The following is a 23,040-nucleotide window of genomic DNA, read 5'->3' as shown; positions in this document are numbered from 1 at the left end:
CAGGTATGCATCCTAAAGCACTAATCAGTGGACACTTTCGTCACCCCTCACCCTCCTTTCTCTTACCATTTGAGACTGAAAATCTCCATACTGAACGTTTAAATAACGCAGGGGGAGGTGAATGCTTAGTCGATTTTATGAGAGGGAGAGAGAGACAGAGAGAGAGAGTGAGTGAGTGAGAGAGGCGAAGAACTCTAAAAATACACCATAGCGTGTTGCCAGGTGTTCTGTTTTATTGGGTTTATTATCAATAGTATTATTTTCTGATGACTTTAGAAAAAAGATTTTCATAAGACCCGAAGAAACAGCAGCACGTTGAGTTGGTCTGTATTTATGATAAAGTGTGAAGCTTGGAAGTACTTCAGTCTTTTACTTGGGTTGATGGAGGTGGCATTTTTTAGCAATTGTCGAAATGCACCGGAGGAACTGCGCGCTGTCGGCACTTTTACTCATCATCTGTTGCGCGGAGAAAAAAAGAACAAACTGCTTTGGGATGTCGATGTCAAAGCAATTTCATTCTTTCCCAGAGTAAGGATGGTCTTTAGTATTCTGGCTCTTGTGGTTTCCACGCCGTTTTCCTCTTCAAATCGCTTATCATGAAGAAGCAACAACGACCACAATTACCGTCGGTTCCTCGTGGAAGTATCTACGTGTGCCTGGGGAAATGCCTGAAACAGCGTAGCAATCGGTTGGGAGAGCAGTTTGGTATAAGTAATACCGTGGTACGTTAATATCTCTTTATTATTTGATATTGCAAAGTAGAAGGAGGACACGTATCTTAAATCATATAAATGGATGTAACTAAAGCAGTACGTCACTTGGCATGTGGTTTTCACATTCTACAAAATCACGTTTTTAAAGCTTTCAATTTACATACGACTCGGTTTGATGGAAACGAGCTCTTAACATTTCTTTTCTGAAAATCAAAACTACAGTACTTTTCTTGTTGTGCTTGGTGCATCCTTTCCTCCTGGTTAAAAGCGCCATCTATTGGATCTTGATCATGTAGGTGTTGTTTTTTTTTTAAAAAAAAAAAAAGAAAATCTTGAGACCGTGTGATTAAATGTCACACAAAAAACTGTAGCAATATGTGTTGTGACGATATAGCGCCTGCGTGTTTGAGTCTGTGGTACGGCATTACTGTGGTAGCTCTCTCATTAAAGTTTCATCTACGAAATATTAATCGTCGTGGGGGCACCGATAGTAAATGGTGTGAATCCTACTGTAATTCTATTCAGAAGCGTGTCCATGCGTTTGTTAAAATGACATTTTTTCGAACAGTCATGCCTAAACGTATTTCGGATTAATGAATGGAGAACAGCAGAATAATTTCATTTACAGGGGAGATGCGGATGATATAATTTATGTTGTATTTCAAATTGACTGTTTTCCCGTGCTGCATATCTAAAATAATAATGTAATAAAGTGTAAGGGTCATACAAGCGTATTAATGAAACAAACTCCCCTGATAAAATGCAACTCTAATAGATTCGAATTATTTCACCTCACACGTATTCATGCTGCCGATCGAGTTATCATTGCAACCAACTGTGCCTTATCAAAATGTGGAATTGCGTATATCTAAGCTAGATCTGGAAAATGTGTCTAATATAGAAAGTGCAAAAGGGAAAAAAGTGATTTAACATGATATAGGTAGCATTATTACATTTCTTAGCATTTTTAAAACAATTGTAATATAGTTATCGTTATAAGCGCACAGGAACAGAAATCTACAATATAAGGAACTATATAGCAACATGAAATTCAATTCAGACACATTTACTTTTAAAACTTTGTACAACTTTTTTTTACACATATACCATATTTAAGGAATACAGTAATAGGGAATATTCCACCAGTTCCACAGTGAAGTAAGCTTTCTGTAGAGAACTGCAGTAATGTATTTGTCAATTGTCCCCATTACCATACAAGGTCACTCTGACTGAACACCAAATTCGCACTCTGTGGCAGAGTGTGGCTAAAAAAAGTTTCATAAATAGCATTTCAACTGAGATTATTTTTATTTCTTCTTTTTTTCCTCATTGTTTTTCTTCCCTCGTGGCATATCAGTAATAGTCTGTGTTACCAAATAAAAATAATAGTCATCTGCATTGATCTCTCCATTTTCTCTACCCGCATTTGTCCAACTCAGAGTTAAAATAATTACATACACAGAATTTTTTTACACTCATTTAGATAATTTAACAGTCTGAACCATTATATGGCAAATTGTATGTGAAGTGGATTTTCATTACAGTGTTATTTGTAAGTTTTTCTCTCTACAAAATAGCTACTCCAGTTTTTCACCTGTGCTGTGGAAAATCAGAAAAAACTGTCATGGTTTTATAAATAGCAGTGGATACGCACTCAGTCTTCTAACCAAACTATATGTTCAAGATATAGATTTATATATGTTAACCTTATTGTTTAAACTACTTTTGTATTCTCACACCCTATTGAAGCTGCTGTAATTAGTGTCACTCTACAATATATTTAAGTAAATTCTTGAAGTGGTGCAGTGGCATGGTGGGTGCTACTACTGTCTCACAGTTACCAAGATCAGAATTTGTCTGTGTGGAGTTTGCATGTTTTACTCAAGTCCTCGTGTTTTTTTTTTCTTCAGTGTACTCTAGTCTACATATAAAAAATGCTGTAGTTTAATTGGTGACTCAAAGATGGCCCATTATGACTGTGTGTATGTGCTACAATGGACTCTTTGCACATTCAAGGTTGCTTAGTGCCTCATGCCCAGTTACCTTGGGGATAGGCACTGCCCCATTATCAGATAAATGTGGCACAAAAAGGTTGGATGCATGTAAAATGTGTCCCACATTTGAAGACATGCAAGTAAAATGAGTTCCCAAAATTTTTAATTATGAACTAATATTTTTGTTAATATGATGTGGATAAAATAATTCTATTTAGTATGTTTCAGCACTTATGGTGTCTGATCAAGCTAAAAATAAGTAATATAAATTATGGTCAGCATCAGATATATTTTCTACAATTTTATTTTAAGTATATATTTTCCAGTTTCCACTTAGGTACCTACTGCTTTGGAAATGAAAGATGACTTCCCCCTAAATCCAACATTGCTTTAAGTTTGATTGCTCTACTTTATTTAGTAAAATTGACTAAGCTGAAAGGCATAGATGTTTATGTAAATTATTAATCTCTTGATATATACAATTTTTACTTAAAATTTTGTATATAAAATTATTATAGACATTCAGAAAACCTTTATTTGAACTTAAGCATAATTAGCTTAGCTGTAAATAATGTAATGGTAGTTTGCATCTACAATAAAGTGCTCCTCCCTTCTTATGATTTCACTTTAGCCAGAGGATGTCCATTGGCTTTTGGCATGGTTATTCCTTGGAGACTCTTGAGGTTTACAAGAAAATCATATAAAAGCTCTGCCTGGTTACTCTAAAACAATGAGAGAAGGGTCTTGAATACATTAGTCATCTGGCTGTTTCTGACTTCTGTTCTCACTCTTCTAGGAACCAGCAATGTGAGATGGCATGAAAAATGGCTCAGCTGTACTATAAAAGGTCTGGAAATTCATCCTACCGAGATCGCATTCCACTCCGGATTGTTCGAGCAGAATCTGAACTATCTCCTGCAGAAAAGGCCTACTTGAGTGCTGTGGAAAAGGGGGATTATGCTAGTGTGAAGCAAGCTTTGGTAGAAGCCGAAATTTATTTCAAAATTAATATCAACTGCATTGACCCTCTAGGCAGGACAGCACTCCTCATTGGTATTGAAAATGAAAATCTTGAAATCATTGAACTCCTTCTAAGTTTTAATGTCTATGTGGGAGATGCTCTTCTCCATGCCATTAGGAAAGAGGTTGTTGGAGCTGTAGAGCTGCTTCTCAATCATAAGAAACCAAGTGGAGAAAAGCAGGTCAGTGAAAATAACTCTTAATGTAAGGGTTTTTATAGAAGTTTCAAGTACCAGTTATTTACAATATTATAGCATTAACGTACTATATGTTTATTGCACCTTCCCTTACTAATATATTCATTATTTTACCTGTTCCTTCCCTTGAATGGCATAATAAATTTATATGGTGTGTATATATACAAGTAAAATAATATAAGAACTAAATAAGAAGAAAACGTCTAAGATGATACCTTGGGAGTGATAAAAGAAGAATTCTAAGTTCTAGTTAGAACAGCTGAACATATCTTGATTGAATAGATGTTATTTTTTCCAGTTTCAAAGAGTCTTAACCCATCTGTTAGCCATTTTGAAATGAACATATTGCAGGATTAATTTCCAGTTGACCAGGATTAACCATGAAGCTGGCAAATGTGATTATTGTACATCAGAATATGGCATTACAAGAAACTAGATGAAGGATGTGTAAATGTTTTGGAATAGTTCCAGAAAAGTGATCACTTAATGAAGGTATGATACAAATACTTTTAAAATAATGCATCAGTGATCACCAGTGAGATAAGTGCCATTTCATCGAGTATGTATTATTTAAAAAATATTTGTGTTACACTTGTTGGAAAAATTAGATAAGGAGGATATGAAAATCCCACTGCGGTTTTCTGATTATTATGGAGTTACCCTTTTGTATGTTCTAATAATGTACATTTATTTAACTGTCTAGGACTTGGGGAGTCTAGCAGTTTATATATAGCAAGTGGTACTAATGAAACAAAAATCATTGTTGTTTATATTGTTATAGTAATGTACTTTATGCTCAGTGGTAGTGGTGACTTCTCTCTTCAAATATTTGTGACTTGTATACCAGCCAAGACAGGTTCAATTTGGTGACACAATAATCCCTTTAAGTATGTTTAGATAAATTAATAGTAGCGATTGAGAAAACACTGCCCAAATAAACAAAAAAGCGACAGCATTTACAATGGGATGTTTAACTATGATAAAAATGAAAACGTAAGATGGAAAGATACAAATGGTAAATATTGACTGTGACACTCCCTGCTTGTTGCCTGTAATGACATCTTCTAAATAAATATTTCAGAAACTAAGTTTTCTAGTGGAAAAGAAGCAAAGCTTTTTCATATCTCATCAACCTTTAATTGTCTCCATTGCTAGGGAAAGTGTGGGCGTGTGTGCCTTCCTAGAGTTGGTTCCCACTGTGTACTCAGTGCTGCTATGATAGTTTCCCAGGTCCCTGAACTGGATTAGGTGGGTTTCAGAAAATTATGTAACAAATTCTAGCCACATCTGATAGATTACAAAGTGAAGAGATGAATACTTGAGTTTATTTTAGCACCTATCAGATACTGAATTAAGATTAATTTTTATATTTAAAGAAATAAAACACGAGACTCATATCAGTTGAAATGCTTAGTTTTTCCTATAATCTCAAATGACAGATATAATTAAGTTTAACATTGCATGTGATTTAGGTAGCATAGTGGTTAGTGTTGCTAACTCATAGCTTCATAGGCCTGGGTACAAATCCCAGGCCAGTCATTATGTGGAGCTTTAAATTCTTTGCAACTGAATAGCATTTCTCAAAGTACTGTGGTCTGCTTCAACATCCCAAAATCATAAATTAGTCTAAATTGTCATGTACTGAGATGGTTTTGTGTTACATACAACTCTGGTGTTCCACGCTACCAGTATAGACTTTTGTCTCCCCATTACTTATTAATGGAATGTGTAGGCTCAGAAAATTAACAAATGGAATAAATGGATGCATTGTATATGGGATTGGAGCAACTAATGGCAATGAAAGTGTTGATTTGGAATATTGTATTCTCAAAACTCTGTTTTGTGTTGAATAAAACATAAATGCACCTTTGCAGATGATGATCAGGCAATGTGAACATATATCAAATAATGAATTAGTAAATCTTTTATAAGTTATTATAGTTCCCTAAGGTTACATTACTTTAATTTTATGAATTGCTGGAAACTGTGTTATTGTTAGTTATGTTCTGTTATGTAAAATGGTAGAATGGAATTGTTTGCTGTAATTTCTGCTTTCTTAAAAGAATATGGGTAAACTAATTATGGACACTTCTATAAATTCTGTTATTTTGCACAATACATTTACTAAGTGTCATATTGGAAGGATAATAAACAAAATGTGAGCCAGGCTTATTAAGAAAACACCAGTCAAACCTTATAAGATTTATTTTTCATTGACATAGCTGTGAACAATACTAATTCAATTTGTATGGCATTTATAAACATTTTCTATGCCACTTAAACAGAATGATTTGTCTTGCTTGTGCAACCACTCTTCTATAGCTGACTTGATGTTTTCATCATTAGCATAGCACATCCCACAAAGGGAGCTATTCACATAAAGGGAACAGGTAGTAATCACATGGGCCTAAAGAAAAAGGTGGGTATGGTATATGTTCAAATTCATATTGTCACAATGAGGACTTTCCAACCCATTCAGTGTGAGCATTGGCATAAAGTAGATGATCAACTCCTTGCTGCTTTTGCCTAATTGATGCAAATCAATGTAATATTGATCAGTTATGTGGACCTTTTGAGATATGTAATCAATATGGCCTATACTTTCAACCTCATAATAACATGTGCCAGCACTCTGTTCGACCATTACTGTTTTCAGTTATGTCGAATCATAATGCTTACACAATTTTGAATCCTGTTTGGACTTTGGGTCATACTACTGTTTATAAATTTCATACTCATTTATGAAATATTTTTTTAAATTTTCTCCTAGTGTGAATTAATTAGCTTATAATTCTCACTGGAACTTTAGATGTAACAATGTTTCAATTCAGGTGTTAAAGTTCTGTACACACAGCATGCAGAAGAATGAATTCAGTTGACTCAAAATGAATCACTGTGGTACCTGCTACCTCATGCAATGTCACCCTTTAGTTTTCCATTATGATTTAACCCATGGCTATAAAATTGTATTCTGTTCTTCATATTGAAGGCCAGCCAGATACTGGGACATCTTCAAGAAACTCCCTGCCATTATGGAATTCTGCAGCTCATCTTTTGAATGTGGCATATGTTGGGGTCTGGTTCTGGTAGTTATCGATTAAGTGAGAATGAATCTTTTAAAGTTTCTTAAACTGAATTTCTTTCTAGTGTTATAAATTCTGTGATAGCACAATAATTGATTGGACATTTGACTTGGGTCAGGAATATGCTGTTTCCATCAAAAGTGCTAGAAACCGGTAATCCACATATTTATTATATTGGAGGTAAGCTTAGGCTGCTTACAGAATCGGACCTGTAGAATAATCCGTTCAGGTTCAGGCTCAATACTTTACCCCTTGTGTGTCTAAAGAGGAGAATGTTCTGATTATTTTATGTTAAGCTGAGATTGCAAATGTGGTGAAACTGTAAATCAATGATGAGAAAAAAGACATGCCAGCTGCATCTGACCTATCTGCAGATGCTTTGCACTTTTTTGTTTCTAATATATCTGTGCAGATGCTTCATACTTTTTTTTTCTTCTTTCAAAAAGATATAAATGCCTTCTAAATAGTAATATATGTTTTATTATCATTATTTTACAGGGTATAAAGTTTGTTGTGCATACATTCAAATGTCATCCCTTTTTCCATATATGGTCCTGGCCATGGCCGTGGGCTGCAGGGACTACAGGGTCGGTTGCACTATCTGCTTTGTAGCACGGCTCATCAGTGTCTTGTACATTGGAACTGTGAAAGCTTAATGAAATTTCTTATTGTTAGTTTGTGACCATTTCTTGTATTTTGTTTTTGTTGGGCAAAGTGGCTAGTGGCTGTGCTCCCCCACATCAGGTCACATTTGTGAACACAATAATCCGTCCAGTATAGTTTGCAGATGATTCTGTAGCCCTCAGAGACATTTATAAGACCATTGCAATCCAAATAGGATCATAATAATCCACTCAAAAGTAGTTCATTTTCTCTTTCCCCATTGACTTAAGCACATTTGGTCAAGTTCGGTGAAGTTCCCGAACAATTCCATGATTTTGCTGAATTCATGGTGAATTCCACACGAGTTCATTACTACTGAGAGCACCTAAACTAAATACAAACATTGGCCTGGATAGGATGCATATTTAGGACTTTGAATCCTCTGTGCCTTATTTTTTAATGTTATTGCATATACATATTCTACTTACCTTTATTGCTATAACAATGTAAGTTGCCTGCAATTAGATTCGGTTAATCACTTAAACATAAAACGTCAATGACACAACATAACCTAATAAGAACAACAATTCCTCAAAATCTCCAAAACAGCCAATTTAACCAAAAATAGGCACAAACATGTTAATTGAATTATTGTACAAACCTATTAAGATCAAGCTGTTCAACCATAATCTGTGTGATACATGAACTAAGTATTGTTATAAAGTTTGGAAGTCTTGGTCTTGACTGACAAAGACTTACTTGATGGAAGTAAACATTAAGTGAGAATGAAAGTGACTGTTCAGAAAAGATCTTAAGGGCTTTTTGTTTCAGTTTGAAAAGCAGTAGTGGTAATCAATAGTTTTAGAAGCAGTATACCACATTCTCTTGCTGCTTCCTGTCCTTGGCAAAAAGTGATGTACCAAACTGATAAGGAGAAGGCTAAAATGCTTTTAAATATACTAGCCGAAGCTCGACGTAGCATATGGCGGTGTAAGAATAGGAACGGAAAACGATGAGAAAGGAATTCAGTATAACAAAGGCTTAGGAAACCACCGTAGCAGTATTACGAAAATAGCAAGGAGCGAAACCAATGCCAGTGGTCGAGAGAGTACCTTCCTGTAGCAGGCTACGGAAAACATAGACATATATAGATCGACACTGCATTCACTGTGGTTGCCCAGTCGACACGATAAGTCAGTGCGTCCGCTCTATTGCGAGTGGTAAAAGTGCCATTTAAACTAATACAGGTAAACGTGGAAACCGGGTTTTCTGATGAAAAAACAATAACGTTTTAAACAGTATCATTTACATACAACAGATTTTGCCGAATCGTTTACATGCAATTATTTATATCCATTTATACACTAAATGCGTGCATCTCCCATGGTCTTAGAGTTGGTGGGCGGGGCGCTGTGAGTTGTGGGTGTGGCTCTCTGTCTTGCGTATACTCTCTGTCTTGCTTGCCCTTAGTTAGAGTTGGTGGGCAGGGCTCTGTGAGTTGGCGATCGTGGCTCTCTGTCTTGCGTGAGGTGTAAAGTCAACGTGGCTCTGAGGTGCATGTTGACTTTTGCACAGACAAAAGCGACTGAGGCTGTTTTTGGTGAGTTGTTGCATTCCTCGAGAGCGATGCTGGACTCTGGAGGACGGTTACAGTTGCCGTGCATGGCTCTGTCGTGCGTATACCATGATGCGGTAGGAGGGTTAGAGTTGGCGGGCGGGACTCTGTCGAGCCTATCTCATGGTCTTAGAGTTGGTGGACGAGGCTCTGTCTTGCTTGTGCTCACTGTCTTGCATGCCCTCAGTGTCTTGCTTGCGCTAAGTGTCTTGCGTGCCCTTAGTGAATTATATTTATATAGATGCTGGGAGGTCAAATTGCTTCCTTGGGGTTATACATTGACTTAGTGACTTTGTTTGAATCAACACTTTGTGGCTTTCTGACAAATTACCTCTGCACTCGGTAAAACTATCGGTTGTGTGGCAAGATCACGCTGGGACACAGTATTTAAAATATAACCTCACATCTGTCAGGATGTTTACAGTATGGGGTGCATATTCAAAATGTTATTGTCATTTTTTGGCATGTTTATTTGTTTAATGATTTTGTTTTGGCCTATATTTTCTAGCTTACTTCATGTGTCCTCTAACATTGCACACTTGATTATTCCTTTTACTACCAAAACAATGTTTCCCTTTGCTATTCCTATTTCAATATAGGAATAACAATAATTATATTATTAGGTTACAGTTTCTTTAGGGTTAAACTCATAAAATGAAGCTTACTTCAGAAACAGTCACATGTCACTTTATTTTTAATGTCCTCACTTAAATGGTGGCATTTTAACTAGATGGTCAGTGAACTCTGATGTAATGCTGAAGCTTATACTTCCTGGAACTATTAACTTTCAAATGTGTTCCATACCTACTGTATTTCAGATCGGCTATCCATATTTTTTGGTTGAATCTCCCGGTGTTATTTATCAGATATTAGCTGTACTACCCATTTGAGATGGGTTAAAATCCAAGTAATCAAGATAGACTTCAGCGTTAACGTTTGCAGTACACCATGCAAAGCATGTTTCTGTTATATCCAATTTAGTAGGGGATTTATAAAAGCAATGTCAATGTTTGTGATGCACCATCTACTAGAATGGCAAATGCAATACATTGTCTTACTTAAAATATTTGTGATGCACTATCTTTTGGAATGACAGAGGTATAGCAACTAGAAGAACAGAGATATAGACACTTATCTTTTTATGAAGGTGGATATGATTTACCTTGTATTGCACTTTCTCATGCTGGCTGATTCAGTAATTAATTAGATCCTGTTTTTCCAAAACCTCAATCTACATCCCACCCCTCACTTATGGTAATGAGCATTGGGTAGTGACTTAAAGGATGAGATCGCAGGTACAAATGGACAAAATGAGCTTTCTCCACAAGGTGGTTAGGTTCTCCTTTATAGATGTGGTGAGAAGCACAGACATCCAGGAGAGTTTTGGAGTAGAGCCTTTGACCCTCCGCATTGAGTTGAGCCAACTGAGATGGTTTGGGCATCTGATAGGGTTGCCTCCCAGAAGCCGCTATATGGAAGTTCTTACAGGCACAATCATCTCACTGGGAGAATTATATCCAGATAATCCAAAGGTCCAGATAATATCAGTGGCCTGAGAATGCATTGGGATCCCTCCGTATGAGTTGCCAAATGGGGGCTAGGGAAAGGAATGTGTGGGCCTCACTGCTAAGACTGTTGCCCCTGTGACCATGTCTTGGATTAGCAGTGGAAAATGAATGAAAGATTCAGAACAGGTGACTTTGATGTTCAGGAGGACAGGAATTCTAGTATTTTGGCCTTTTGTTTGTGCCTTCCATGTAGTAAAATGCCTATAGAATGTAGATGTTATCTGCCGTGGAGTGTCTTATAAGACATCACCTTTTACTGCTACAAAGAAGAGTGACCCGCATTGGCTCATTTTGCTATATCCGTAATGAAAGCTTGTAGTGATTTTACTTATAAATACACCAGATGGCATTTATTTATTTATAATCTACACTTTACATAGCTGTCCAGGCTGGCATTTAATCTTATATTAAAAATTACCCAAACAACTCCTTAGTAGCCAAATGACACCCTATTTGTTAATTTACACATCTTTTTATGCACTACTGTATATATCCTGATTCAGTGATTAAACGGCTTATAGTATTTTGAAAGTGTAGGCCATTGCAGGGGTCTCCTGTAACAAGTAATGGTTGTAACCAATGTTTATAAAATAGACTGAAGGTGTGTGAACAGATTCAGGACTGTTAGAAAATGCCATAATTAGCTCATTTACTGACAGCGCCAGGAATTTTTTCCATTATGTTGTCATAATGTGGTCAAGTATCACTGAAATTAACTTATGCAGAAACTCTGCAGTAGTGAATGATTAACTGTATATATGTGTTAGTATGATGGCTCTCCTTCAGTGCTCAACATTGAATGATATAAGAATTATATTGTAGTTAACAAGCCATCAATGTGCATTTTTATACATATATGGTTTTCTCCTTTCATTCTTCATAAATGCCACTGTCATCACCCCCCAAGTATTTTAGGAGATTGCTGTTTTCCTGCTTCACACCTTACAACATACTCAATACAAACTGTGGCTCTCACAGTTGACATGTGCAACAAACCAGAGCAGATTTTTGCGTAAACTGTTTAGACATATGTCTCATGCTGGTTATATCAAAATCGTGCCATTAGCAAAAGGGGGCATATGTCACCATTAAAAATGTCTGGTCTGTACCTGCTTTTTGTTGTTTAGAAGTGGTAAAATTAATCTGTCCTTTATAGGCTATGAAAAAATGTTGTATGGCTAATTCCAGCCTAAATATAGTCTTTGCTTTAGAGGCATGGGTTGCACAACAGCTGTGTCTTTACAGTAACAGTCTTTCCCTGTAGCTATCTAAACAGTGGTGTGACAGGAAAAAAATACTGAAGGGTCTTTTGAGAAAATAAAATGCTCTCTGGTATACAGTGTATGCCCTATCCATAAAGAACTGAAGAGCATAATCGCACTTGGGTCTCAACTATATTTAGAAAATTATCTACTGTACGTAAAAGTTTGCATAAGTATTGCTTTAACCACAGTAGAGAGTCTTAAGTCTAAGAGAAAGGTTATCTAGTTCAATCAACAAAAGTAAAAACCTTTTTACCTGTATAGTCCGCATGTGCTGGAGCCCTCAAAACCTCAGATGTGACTGCTAGACCATTCTGTTGCATGATTTCTCATGGTGAGGCTGAGACAGAATTAGATGACAATGAGCCAAGCAATCAGGGCTCAAAGAATACGCTGTGTGTGGGTTTTTTCTAAATTCCCGTAATTGGTCTTTTCATGGCTAGAAAACTGATTGAATAAAGTGACACTAGTATATCCTTCCATCACTCTGTTTGCTAAGCTTGAAAAATCAATTTTAGAACTGCAATTGCTGGATCATATTGTTATAGTATATTCAAAATTAGCTGTAAAATGTATTTTATTACATTACGTTTGTGAGGCAGCTTAAAATGTCTGTCTTTGAAATTAATTTGCAGTGAATAAACAGATATAAATGATTGGGAACTGTCTTCTAAATAAAATACATTTAAATTAAAAAATAAAGTGAGAACTGGTGTCCACTAAATACCACTCTCTGGGTTGATATCCCTTTGCAGTTTCACTATGTTTGTGGAGCCGTCATTAGGTGTGCTTTTCTTCCTTTTTTTTCTCTCTCATGTTAAAGACATTAGGACTAGATTTTTTTTTTTAATTTTATTGATTTTATTGCAATCACACAACATTCCATACAAATAGATCAATTTTTACAAAAATAGAATTGAAAACAAATCAACCCCCCACCCCTGAAAGAGAGCATTGCCGGCAGAGTAAAACTTAAAGCCAGTAAAAGTAAGTAAATAGATGAATTAATAAGTGAATAAGATAAATGGGGAGATAATCTGCTTCCTCAGTGCTTTAAATGCTTATTCTAAAATGTTATTGATCAGATCCTGCCAGTTTTTGAAAAAGTTCTGCTCAGATCCTCTAAGTGCAAATTAGATTTTTTTCCAGTTTCAAATTGTATAAAACATCAGTTACCCACTGTCTTAAAAGAGGAGCGTTAGGATACTTCCAGTTAAGCAAAATAAGTCTACATGCCAATATTGAGTAAAGGCAATTACAGTTTGTCCTTCTCCACTTTAAGCCCATCTGGAAGTACACAAAACACAGCTGTTAATGGGGTAGGAGGGACTGTGACACCAAGACTGTCTGAAAGGTATTTAAAATTTTTGGTCTAGATTGATGTTAATTTGGAGCAGGCCCAAAACATTTAACCCAGTGAGGCTGGAACTTGATTGCAAAGTTCGCAGGTTGGATCTTGCCCTGGAAACATTTTGGACAATTTTAAACGAGACAGATGTGCTCGAGTGAGTTCTCTGCATTGCTACCTTCCACTCCTTTTCTGATATGTTGAGTGAGAGACCCTTTTCCCCCACTGTCTTCTTGGATCTTTGAAAGGGAGGGACTGTAAAATGGTTTTATATATTGCAAAAATGCTGTCTAAGTCCTCGAAACTGAGCAATATTTTTTCCAGCATAGAGGGAGGTGGGAGGTGAGGGCTAGATTTTTGTGGTCCTAACATGGCACCATGAGGGTGTGCTATTGAGGGAGTTTGCAATGGATATGTGGGCACCTGTAATCCTGAAATGGTTAAGCACTTTTGAGAATATTATGTTATGATAGAAAAAACAAATTTGTTTTGTAAAAAAAGAAAGGCGGGGGTATATGGGCTGCAAAAGCATATTAAAAGCAATTACCAAGAAATGATTCTGATCAAAGTAAATGTACATAAGAAAATGTGAAGATAATGGAAATGTTTTCAGTAAGTGATTTTATTGAATGTTTAATGTTCCTGAAGAAAATATCACTTGATGTTAGAGCAGTTTAAGGTAGAAGCGGAAAATCATTTCATTTCGACACAGTTCATGATTGAATTTGGCAGGCTTTTGTGCAGACATGTTTTCCACTTTTAACAAATTGCCATGCACATCAGTTATCAACAGTTTTGGCCAGAGAAAAGTTCTGATCCAGGCTTATATTTTTTGATGACACTCACAGTTGTCATTGGTTTTAGAAAGATCTAATGTAATAGGTTCCAAGACAGTGTTTGGATAGTTACATCATTTGGTTCAGAGTCAAAGTAAAATATCAGAACACTTAAAAACCTTAATGATCACGTAGAAGAGAGGAAGAATGAGTTGGTACTCCAGAGATCGTGACAAAGTGAACAGAACAGCATTGAGGTGTTTATTATATAAAAAATCACATTTAGCACCAATTCATTGTATGTATCTATTGAGGTTTTCATTTTACTACAGTTGGTGTTGATTTGCAACCCAGGATGGTGAATCAAATGCTGGAAGCAGCGCAGTAATTATCATAGTCACACCTTATTTGGGAGTACAATTGCATATTTGTACTTGTTAGTCATGTATTGGCTCCCTCATTTATAACTGACATTTATGACCTACCTAAAGCACTGACTTTTTTATTAATAGAACTCAAATCAAAAATATAGTCACAAACAATACTGTGGTACAGAACATTGTAAGACTCCATGAAACTGAAAACACTTTCTCCATCCCTTTCCCAATTCAAATACCAATATTATAAAAAAAAAAGTTTAACAGTCACTTGTATACAAAGTGAGACACATAATTGGATTGGTGAAAAAACAATATTTATTGATGAATTACAGCATTCTAAACATTGTCGCCTTCTATATACTGCGTCCCCCCGATTTCTACACCGCTCCATGTGTATCTTCCATTGATTGAAGCAGTGCTGAAAGTCTTCTTGCTTGAGGCTCTTCAACAGCCTTGCTGTTTCTGTCTTCACTTCATCCATTGAAGAAAAATATGTCCCCTTCAGGTCACTTTTGATTTTTCGGAACAAGTAAAAATTACAGGGAGCTAAATTCGGGCGAATATGGAAGATAATCGAGAACAGGACTGTTTTTGTCAGCCGGTAGCTAAATACCAAGTTTCATTACCAGCAAGGAACTGAGTTGGAATGAAAGCTTGCAGCCCCTATGGCCCTCCAAGACCGTGAGTACAGATCACTGCTATAGAGAATTTCTAGAATGTGGCTAGTGGAGTAGACACTTGATTACCTTGTTCACATTTTGGACCTTGTCCTGGATGTATTTTAGACAGTTTAAAATGATATATATGTGTAAGAGGTACAATTTTAGCTACATTATAACATGCTTTGCAAAGACTGAGGAACAATGAGCCTTATGGATAGTTGACTTTCATTCCAAAACAGTAGCTGGAAGATTACTTTTTCATGATCAAATCACTCAGGGGTAAATTTCTTGAAATTTGTTAGTAGAATCTAGAAATACTGCTGGTAACTTTATCAAAACTATCCAGCGCTAGTTCAAGAATAGATGTTAATGGAAAATGAGGAAAGTTAGACAGGTTACTTTTAATTGGATTTCTAGTTTGTATTCGGGAAAAATACTTTATTGCAGAAAGAATATAATTGTGACAAAGATATTCAAGGAATACATAATCCTTATCAATGTAGAGCCCTCTAAATAACAGGATGCCTAATCCTCTCTCTGGCAGTCGTCTCCTATTCTCTGTCTGAGTCTGTGTGCCTCACTCATATAGTCAACATCCGTAGGAGCATATACTGTTTACTACAGCAAGTGCAAGTGCGAGTCCCCATCTTGCTCCACAAAACACGAAGCTGAGTCTCAGTACTTTAACACCAGCTTTATTCAACTTGAAACAACAACAGTGCTGTTATTTATTGTAGTGGGATCTTTATAATGTTCCTTGTATGACCAATTGACGACAGGTGCTTATAGCATGTCTGCGATCTTTTTGGATGCGCTTATACGGCGAACTGCTACAGTGCTGGGAGACTGCGAATGCTTTGGGACACTCTTCCATGTGTCGTCCCATTGGGTGGAATCCCACATGAGTTTAGAAACTCACACTAGCCATGATTCTTTTTAAAGGTAAAGTGCAGGTTAATTTGTATTATGTATTTTACTTTATATTTTGTATTAATCATTTTTATATGAATAGTTTTGGGTTGTGGAACGAATCATCTGAGTTTCCATAATTCCTATGGGGAAATTCGCTTTGATATACGAGTGCTTTGGATTGCGAGCACGTTTCCGGAACGAATTATGCTCGCGAACTGTGTGTGTGTCTTCTGGTGAAGTGCGCATGCGCTGGGCCACACGGCACGTGTTCAGTCTCTTCCTGTGCATTCCCTGTGTGTGCAGAGAGAGAGATACACACACAGGTGCGTGCACGCGCAGACAGACACGCACGTACACACACACACGCGCAGGCAGGCAGAAGAGCGCGAGACAGTCACGCACGCACCCAGGCGAGAGACACACATTCACACACAGGCAGGCCCGCATGGGGGACAGACATGCACACACACACACACGCACGCAGGCCCGCCAAAGAGACAGACACACACAGGCGCACGCGTGCATTGTTGCAATGTTACTTTTCTTGGTTGTTTATTAGATTACGGGTTTTTCAAATTTTCATTTTTTTCCCTGTGCTTAAAACTAATTAAAAAAGGTGTTTTTAGCGAGTGGGTCGTAAGGCTATTGCAGAGTTTTCTCTGTTGTTTAAGGTTTTCTTAGTGTTATTCAGTGTTTTTACATTTAGTTTACTTTTACGCTGTGCATTCAATGGTATAATTAACTATATTTGTGCTTAAAATCTTAAAAAATATATATTTACATACAGTTCATATGGTCTGGAATGGATTAATTGTATTTACATACAATCCTATGGGGGAAATTACTTTGGTTCCACCGAGGTTCCACTGTATTACTGTCCAACAAAATTACAGGCATTTTACGGAAATACAAGCCAGTATTACTGAGAGAGAAAATTAAAGGCACACAATACAGTGACAAATATTACAGTCACATACAAGGTCCCTTGCCATTTAATATAGACTGTGTGGAGCCGACACAGACAGGCGGACATGTTGTTTTCAAACCACTACACGTTTATTTTATAAATATTTACAATAATACGGTCACTCAGACGCAGTTCAAAGTGCACAAACCCCAATACAGTCCTGGCCACTCAATGCCTTTCTTCGGGCCGCCTTCACTCTCCTCTCTGCCTTGTCCTTCTTCCACCCGACTCTAGCCTCGAATGAAGGGAGACGGCCCCTTTTATCCAGTTCCTGGATGAGCCCCAGGTGTTCCCGGCATTCCTCCCTTGGCCACGCCCCAGCATGGCGGAAGTGCCGGCTGTCCTCCTGGCAGCTCTCCGGGTGCTGTCCTAAATCTTCCCCCCAGCACTTCCGCCACACCAGGTCCCCAAGGCATTGGGGCGCCTCCTGGCGGTGGTGGCTGGTGGCCCCCAGAGCAACCAGGAAGACGGCCCCCATGTGATTCAGGGTGGGCTTTGACCCTCTTCCGGTCCCTCACGGCGTCCCGGCCGGGTCGTTGCCCCTGGCATCCCTGACAACTGTTCCTACTAATGTTTATGCACTACTGTTCTAGAGCCCGTTATTGTAACGGGCTTAATGTCTAGTAAACATATACAGTGGGATGCAAAAGTTTGGGCAACCTTGTTAATAGTCATTATTTTCCTGTATAAATCGTTGGTTGTTACGATAAAAAATGTCAGTTAAATATATCATATAGGAGACACACACTGATATTTAAGAAGTGAAATGAAGTTTATTGGATTTACAGAAAGTGTGCAATAATTGTTCAAACAAAATCAGGCAGGTGCATAAATTTGGGCACCGTTGTCATTTTATTGATTCCAAAACTTTTAGAACTAATTATTGGAACTCAAATTGGCTTGGTAAGCTCAGTGACCCCTGACCTACATACACAGGTGAATCCTATAATGAGAAAGAGTATTTAAGGGGGTCAATTGTAAGTTTCCCTCCTCCTTTAATTTTCTCTGAAGAGTAGCAACATGGGGGTCACAAAACAACTCTCAAATGACCTAAAGACAAAGATTGTTCAAAATCATGGTTTAGGGAAGGATGCAGAAAGCTGTCCCAGAGATTTAAGCTGTCTGTTTCCACAGTTAAGAACATATTGAGGAAATGGAAGACCACAGGCTCAGTTCAAGTTAAGGCTCAAGTGGCAGACCAAGAAAGATTTCGGATAGACAGAAGCGATGAATGGTGAGAACAGTCAGAGTCAACCCACAGACCAGCACCAAAGACCTACAACATCATCTTGCAGCAGATGGAGTCACTGTGCATCGTTCAACCATTCGCGCTCTTTACACAAGGAGATGCTGTATGCAGAGTGATGCAGAGGAAGCCTTTTCTCCGCCCACAGCACAAACAGAGCCGCTTGAGGTATGCTCAAGCACATTTGGACAAGCCAGCTTCATTTTGGAATAAGGTGCTGTGGACTGATGAAACTAAAATTGAGTTATTTGGGCATAACAAGGGGCTATGCATGGAGGAAAAAGAACACAGCATTCCAAGAAAACACCTGCTACCTACAGTACAATATGGTGGTGGTTCCGTCATGCTGTGGGGCTATGTGGCCAGTGCAGGGACTGGGAATCTTGTCAAAGTTGAGGGACGCATGGATTCCACTCAGTATCAGCAGATTCTGGAGAACAATGTCCAGGAATCAGTGACAAAGCTGAAGCTGCGCCGGGGCTGGATCTTTCAACAAGACAACGACCAAACACTGCTCAAAATCCACTAAGGCATTCATGCAGAGGAACAAGTACAACGTTCTGAATGGCCATCTCAGTCCCCAGACCTGAATATAATTGAAAATCTGTGGTGTGAGTTAAAGAGAGCTGTCCATGCTCGGAAGCCATCAAACCTGAATGAACTAGAGATTTTTTGTAAAGAGGAATGGTCCAAAATACCTTCAACCACAATCCAGACTCTCACTGGAACCTACAGGAAGCGTTTAGAGGCTGTAAAGGCGGATCTACTAAATATTGATTTCATTTCTTTTTTGTGGTGCCCAAATTTATGCACCTGCCTGATTTTGTTTGAAAAATTATTGCACACTTTCTGTAAATCCAATAAACTTCATTTCACTTCTCAAATATCACTGTGTGTGTCTCCTATATGATATATTTAACTGACATTTTTTATCGTAACAACCAACGATTTATACAGGAAAATAATGACTATTAACAAGGTTGCCCAAACTTTTGCATCCCACTGTATATATACATATTCATACATATCTACATATACACATATACACACACATATATATATATCTATACTAATAAAAGGCAAAGCCCTCACTCACTGACTCATCACTAAATCTCCAACTTCCCGTGTAGGTAGAAGGCTGAAATTTGGCAGGCTTATTCCTTACAGCTTACTTACAAAAGTTGGGCAGGTTTCATTTCGAAATTCTACGCATAAGGGTCATAACTGGAAGCTATTTTTCCCCATATAATGTAATGGAGTCTTGAGTTGAGATGGCCGCGGGGCGAGTTTCGTGTGACATCATCACGCCTCCTACGTAAGTACGTAGAGCACAAGGAAGAACTCCAAACAGCGATCAGCACAAAACGCCATTTCACAATTGAGAAGGCAGAAAAACATTATGAAGCAAATGATGCATACAAGCATATTCATAAGTACAGCTACTGCGGAAACAAAGCACGGCGTGAACCGTAAGTTTATATTAAATTAAGTTCATAGGCTACCACTAGCGTTTGTAATTTAGTGCCTGCCCATATAAGGCCGCCCATCAGCGCAATCCAATACAAACACTGCCGTAAATATTCACGTGTGAAGGACTGTGCTTATGCAGAGGAAGATGAGATGGTCAGGGTGGTGTTTGGCACAAACTCATTGAAACTGCGAGAGAAAGTTTTAAGTGCCGGGTCTTAGCTGACATTACACGAGATGGCACCAGTACAGCTGGGAACCTTCGATGCAAGAACACCAAGCGGCTCACGTGAACTGACGCAGTGCACAGACAAAAGCAACAGTTCCAAAGAGTGCTGAACAAAACCGAATTACACAATTGAGAAGGCAGCAAAAAATATGAAGCGCCTTATACATAGAATCATATTCATAAGTGCAGCTACTGCGAAACAAAGCACACGGTGGAAAAAGTGAATGTCCTGCTAAAGGAAGACAGTGTAAAAAAAAAACCCGTGCATGCAGTTTGTCACATCACAGATAAAAAGGAAGACGAGCTGTTTATTGATGCAGTAAGGAACTAATCGATGAATGAAACCTCTTATCTTTACAACGATTGACAAACACGGAATGTAACTTGAGCACATCCTACAAATACGAGCCTGATTGAAAGAAATAATGATAATCAAATCCTTGATGACAGCAACATTCAATAACACTCACAAAACAATTACTGTATATTGACAATCATGTTACGTTATTTTTAAAATGTTCCCTTTTCTTTTTCATAACTTCTACTTCTCCACTGCGATACACGGCTATATACAGTGGTGTGAAAAACTATTTGCCCCCTTCCTGATTTCTTATTCTTTTGCATGTTTGTCACACAAAATGTTTCTGATCATCAAACACATTTAACCATTAGTCAAATATAACACAAGTAAACACAAAATGCAGTTTTTAAATGATGGTTTTATTATTTAGGAGAAAAAATCCAAACCTACATGGCCCTGTGTGAAAAGTAATTGCCCCTTGTTAAAAATAACCTAACTGTGGTGTATCACACCTGAGTTCAATTTCCGTAGCCACCCCCAGGCCTGATTACTGCCACACCTGTTTCAATCAAGAAATCACTTAAATAGGAGCTGCCTGACACAGAGAAGTAGACCAAAAGCATCTCAAAAGCTAGACATCATGCCAAGATCCAAAGAAATTCAGGAACAAATGAAAACAGAAGTAATTGAGATCTATCAGTCTGGTAAAGGTTATAAAGCCATTTCTAAAGCTTTGGGACTCCAGCAAACCACAGTGAGAGCCATTATCCACAAATGGCAAAAACATGGAACAGTGGTGAACCTTCCCAGGAGTGGCCGGCTGACCAAAATTACCCCAAGAGCGCAGAGACGACTCATCCGAGAGGTCACAAAAGACCCCAGGACAACGTCTAAAGAACTGCAGGCCTCACTTGCCTCAATTAAGGTCAGTGTTCATGACTCCACCATAAGAAAGAGACTGGGCAAAACGGCCTGCATGGCAGATTTCCAAGACGAAACCACTGTTAAGCAAAAAGAACATTAGGGCTCGTCTCAATTTTGCTAAGAAACATCTCAATGATTGCCAAGACTTTTGGGAAAATACCTTGTGGACTGATGAGACAAAAGTTGAACTTTTGGAAGGCAAATGTCCCGCTACATCTGGCGAAAAGAAACACAGCATTTCAGAAAAGAACATCATACCAACAGCAAAATATGGTGGTGGTAGTGTGATGGTTTGGGGTTGTTTTGCTGCTTCAGGACCTGGAAGGCTTGCTGTGATAGATTGAACCATGAATTCTACTGTCTACCAAAAAATCCTGAAGGAGAATGTCCGGCCATCTGTTCGTCAACTCAAGCTGAAGCGATCTTGGATGCTGCAACAGGACAATGACCCAAAACACACCAGCAAATCCACCTCTGAATGGCTGAAGAAAAACAAAATGAAGACTTTGGAGTGGCCTAGTCAAAGTCCTGACCTGAATCCAATTGAGATGCTATGGCATGACCTTAAAAAGGCGGTTCATGCTAGAAAACCCTCAAATAAAGCTGAATTACAACAATTCTGCAAAGATGAGTGGGCCAAAATTCCTCCAGAGCGCTGTAAAAGACTCATTGCAAGTTATCGCAAACGCTTGATTGAAGTTATTGCTGCTAAGGGTGGCCCAACCAGTTATTAGGTTCAGGGGGCAATTACTTTTTCACACAGGGCCATGTAGGTTTGGATTTTTTTCTCCATAAATAATAAAACCATCATTTAAAACTGCATTTTGTGTTTACTTGTGTTATATTTGACAAATGGTTAAATGTGTTTGATGATCAGAAACATTTTGTGTGACAAACATACAAAAGAATAAGAAATCAGGAAGGGGGCAAATAGTTTTTCACACCACTGTATATAAATGTATATATATACCCCGATCTACAATATATACTTTAGCATAGACAAGCCACATGCTGTGGTGCAATTGTAGAGTCTTCGCCTCTAACGCCGACATTCGAGGTTCGATTCCCGAGAGGGGATGTACTGAGTATGTACGCGTGCTACCCAATTCATTTTACCTTCGCATCTCCTTGGTTTGGGACGTATGAAAAAATATTAGGTTAACGCAGAATCATGTTACGTTATTTTTAAAATGTTCCTTTCTTAGCACAAGCACAGCTGAGAAGCTTCGATGCATGTACTCCATAACGCGCTAAAAATAACGATTTAATCACACTTTCAATTCCAAGCAAACGGAACTTTTGTCAATGCATGATTTCCTGGTACATCCATTACACTGATGCACACATCACAGCTACAAAAATGTTAGAGTCGGAATAAAGCGCGTTCCTACGACTGATCATTTCGACTTCCCGAGCGAAGCCTTGATAAAAGCATGGTTTTGTGCACACTGAAAAGCAAGCAAAATTAGATGCATTACAGAAAGCGGACTTTGTGGCTCTTACTGGGGATCATTGGACTTCCGTGACCGTTAGTAATTCTAAATACATCTAATTACAAAATGTTCAATGATCACACTGTTTTAGCCTAATGTACAAAATAATTTTGGCTAATGTTACTCAGAGTTTAAAGAGTAAGCTGGTCAAATTACCTTTTATGTTTCTGACTTATTTTTTTAAGAAGAAAAACTGCACTTTATGGTGAAATTTTGGTTATTATTATTTAAAGACAATACTATTCTGCAAATGTACTTAAACTACTTAAACTACCACTTT

At 37.9% G+C, this 23,040-nt stretch overlaps 1 protein-coding gene across 2 annotated transcripts in view; it reads left to right on the top strand.

Annotated features, from left to right (window-relative positions):
• The first annotated feature begins 219 nt into the window (after positions 1-219).
• The window catches only part of trpc4b (transient receptor potential cation channel, subfamily C, member 4b), a 154,678-nt gene continuing 131,857 nt past the window's right edge, over positions 220-23,040 (top strand). For both annotated transcript variants that reach the window (XM_039745819.1, XM_039745818.1), the window contains exons 1-2: positions 220-722; positions 3,504-3,909. In XM_039745819.1, the coding sequence (XP_039601753.1) occupies positions 3,532-3,909 (378 nt within the window). In that variant the 5' untranslated portion in view covers positions 220-722; positions 3,504-3,531. The remainder of the gene's footprint in view (positions 723-3,503; positions 3,910-23,040) is intronic.

This window comes from Polypterus senegalus, chromosome 2 (genome assembly GCF_016835505.1).
Source record: "Polypterus senegalus isolate Bchr_013 chromosome 2, ASM1683550v1, whole genome shotgun sequence".
Taxonomy (NCBI): Eukaryota; Metazoa; Chordata; class Cladistia; order Polypteriformes; family Polypteridae; genus Polypterus; species Polypterus senegalus.
The sequence above is the reverse complement of the archived record's forward strand: the minus strand, read 5'-3'. Positions and strand labels throughout refer to the sequence as shown.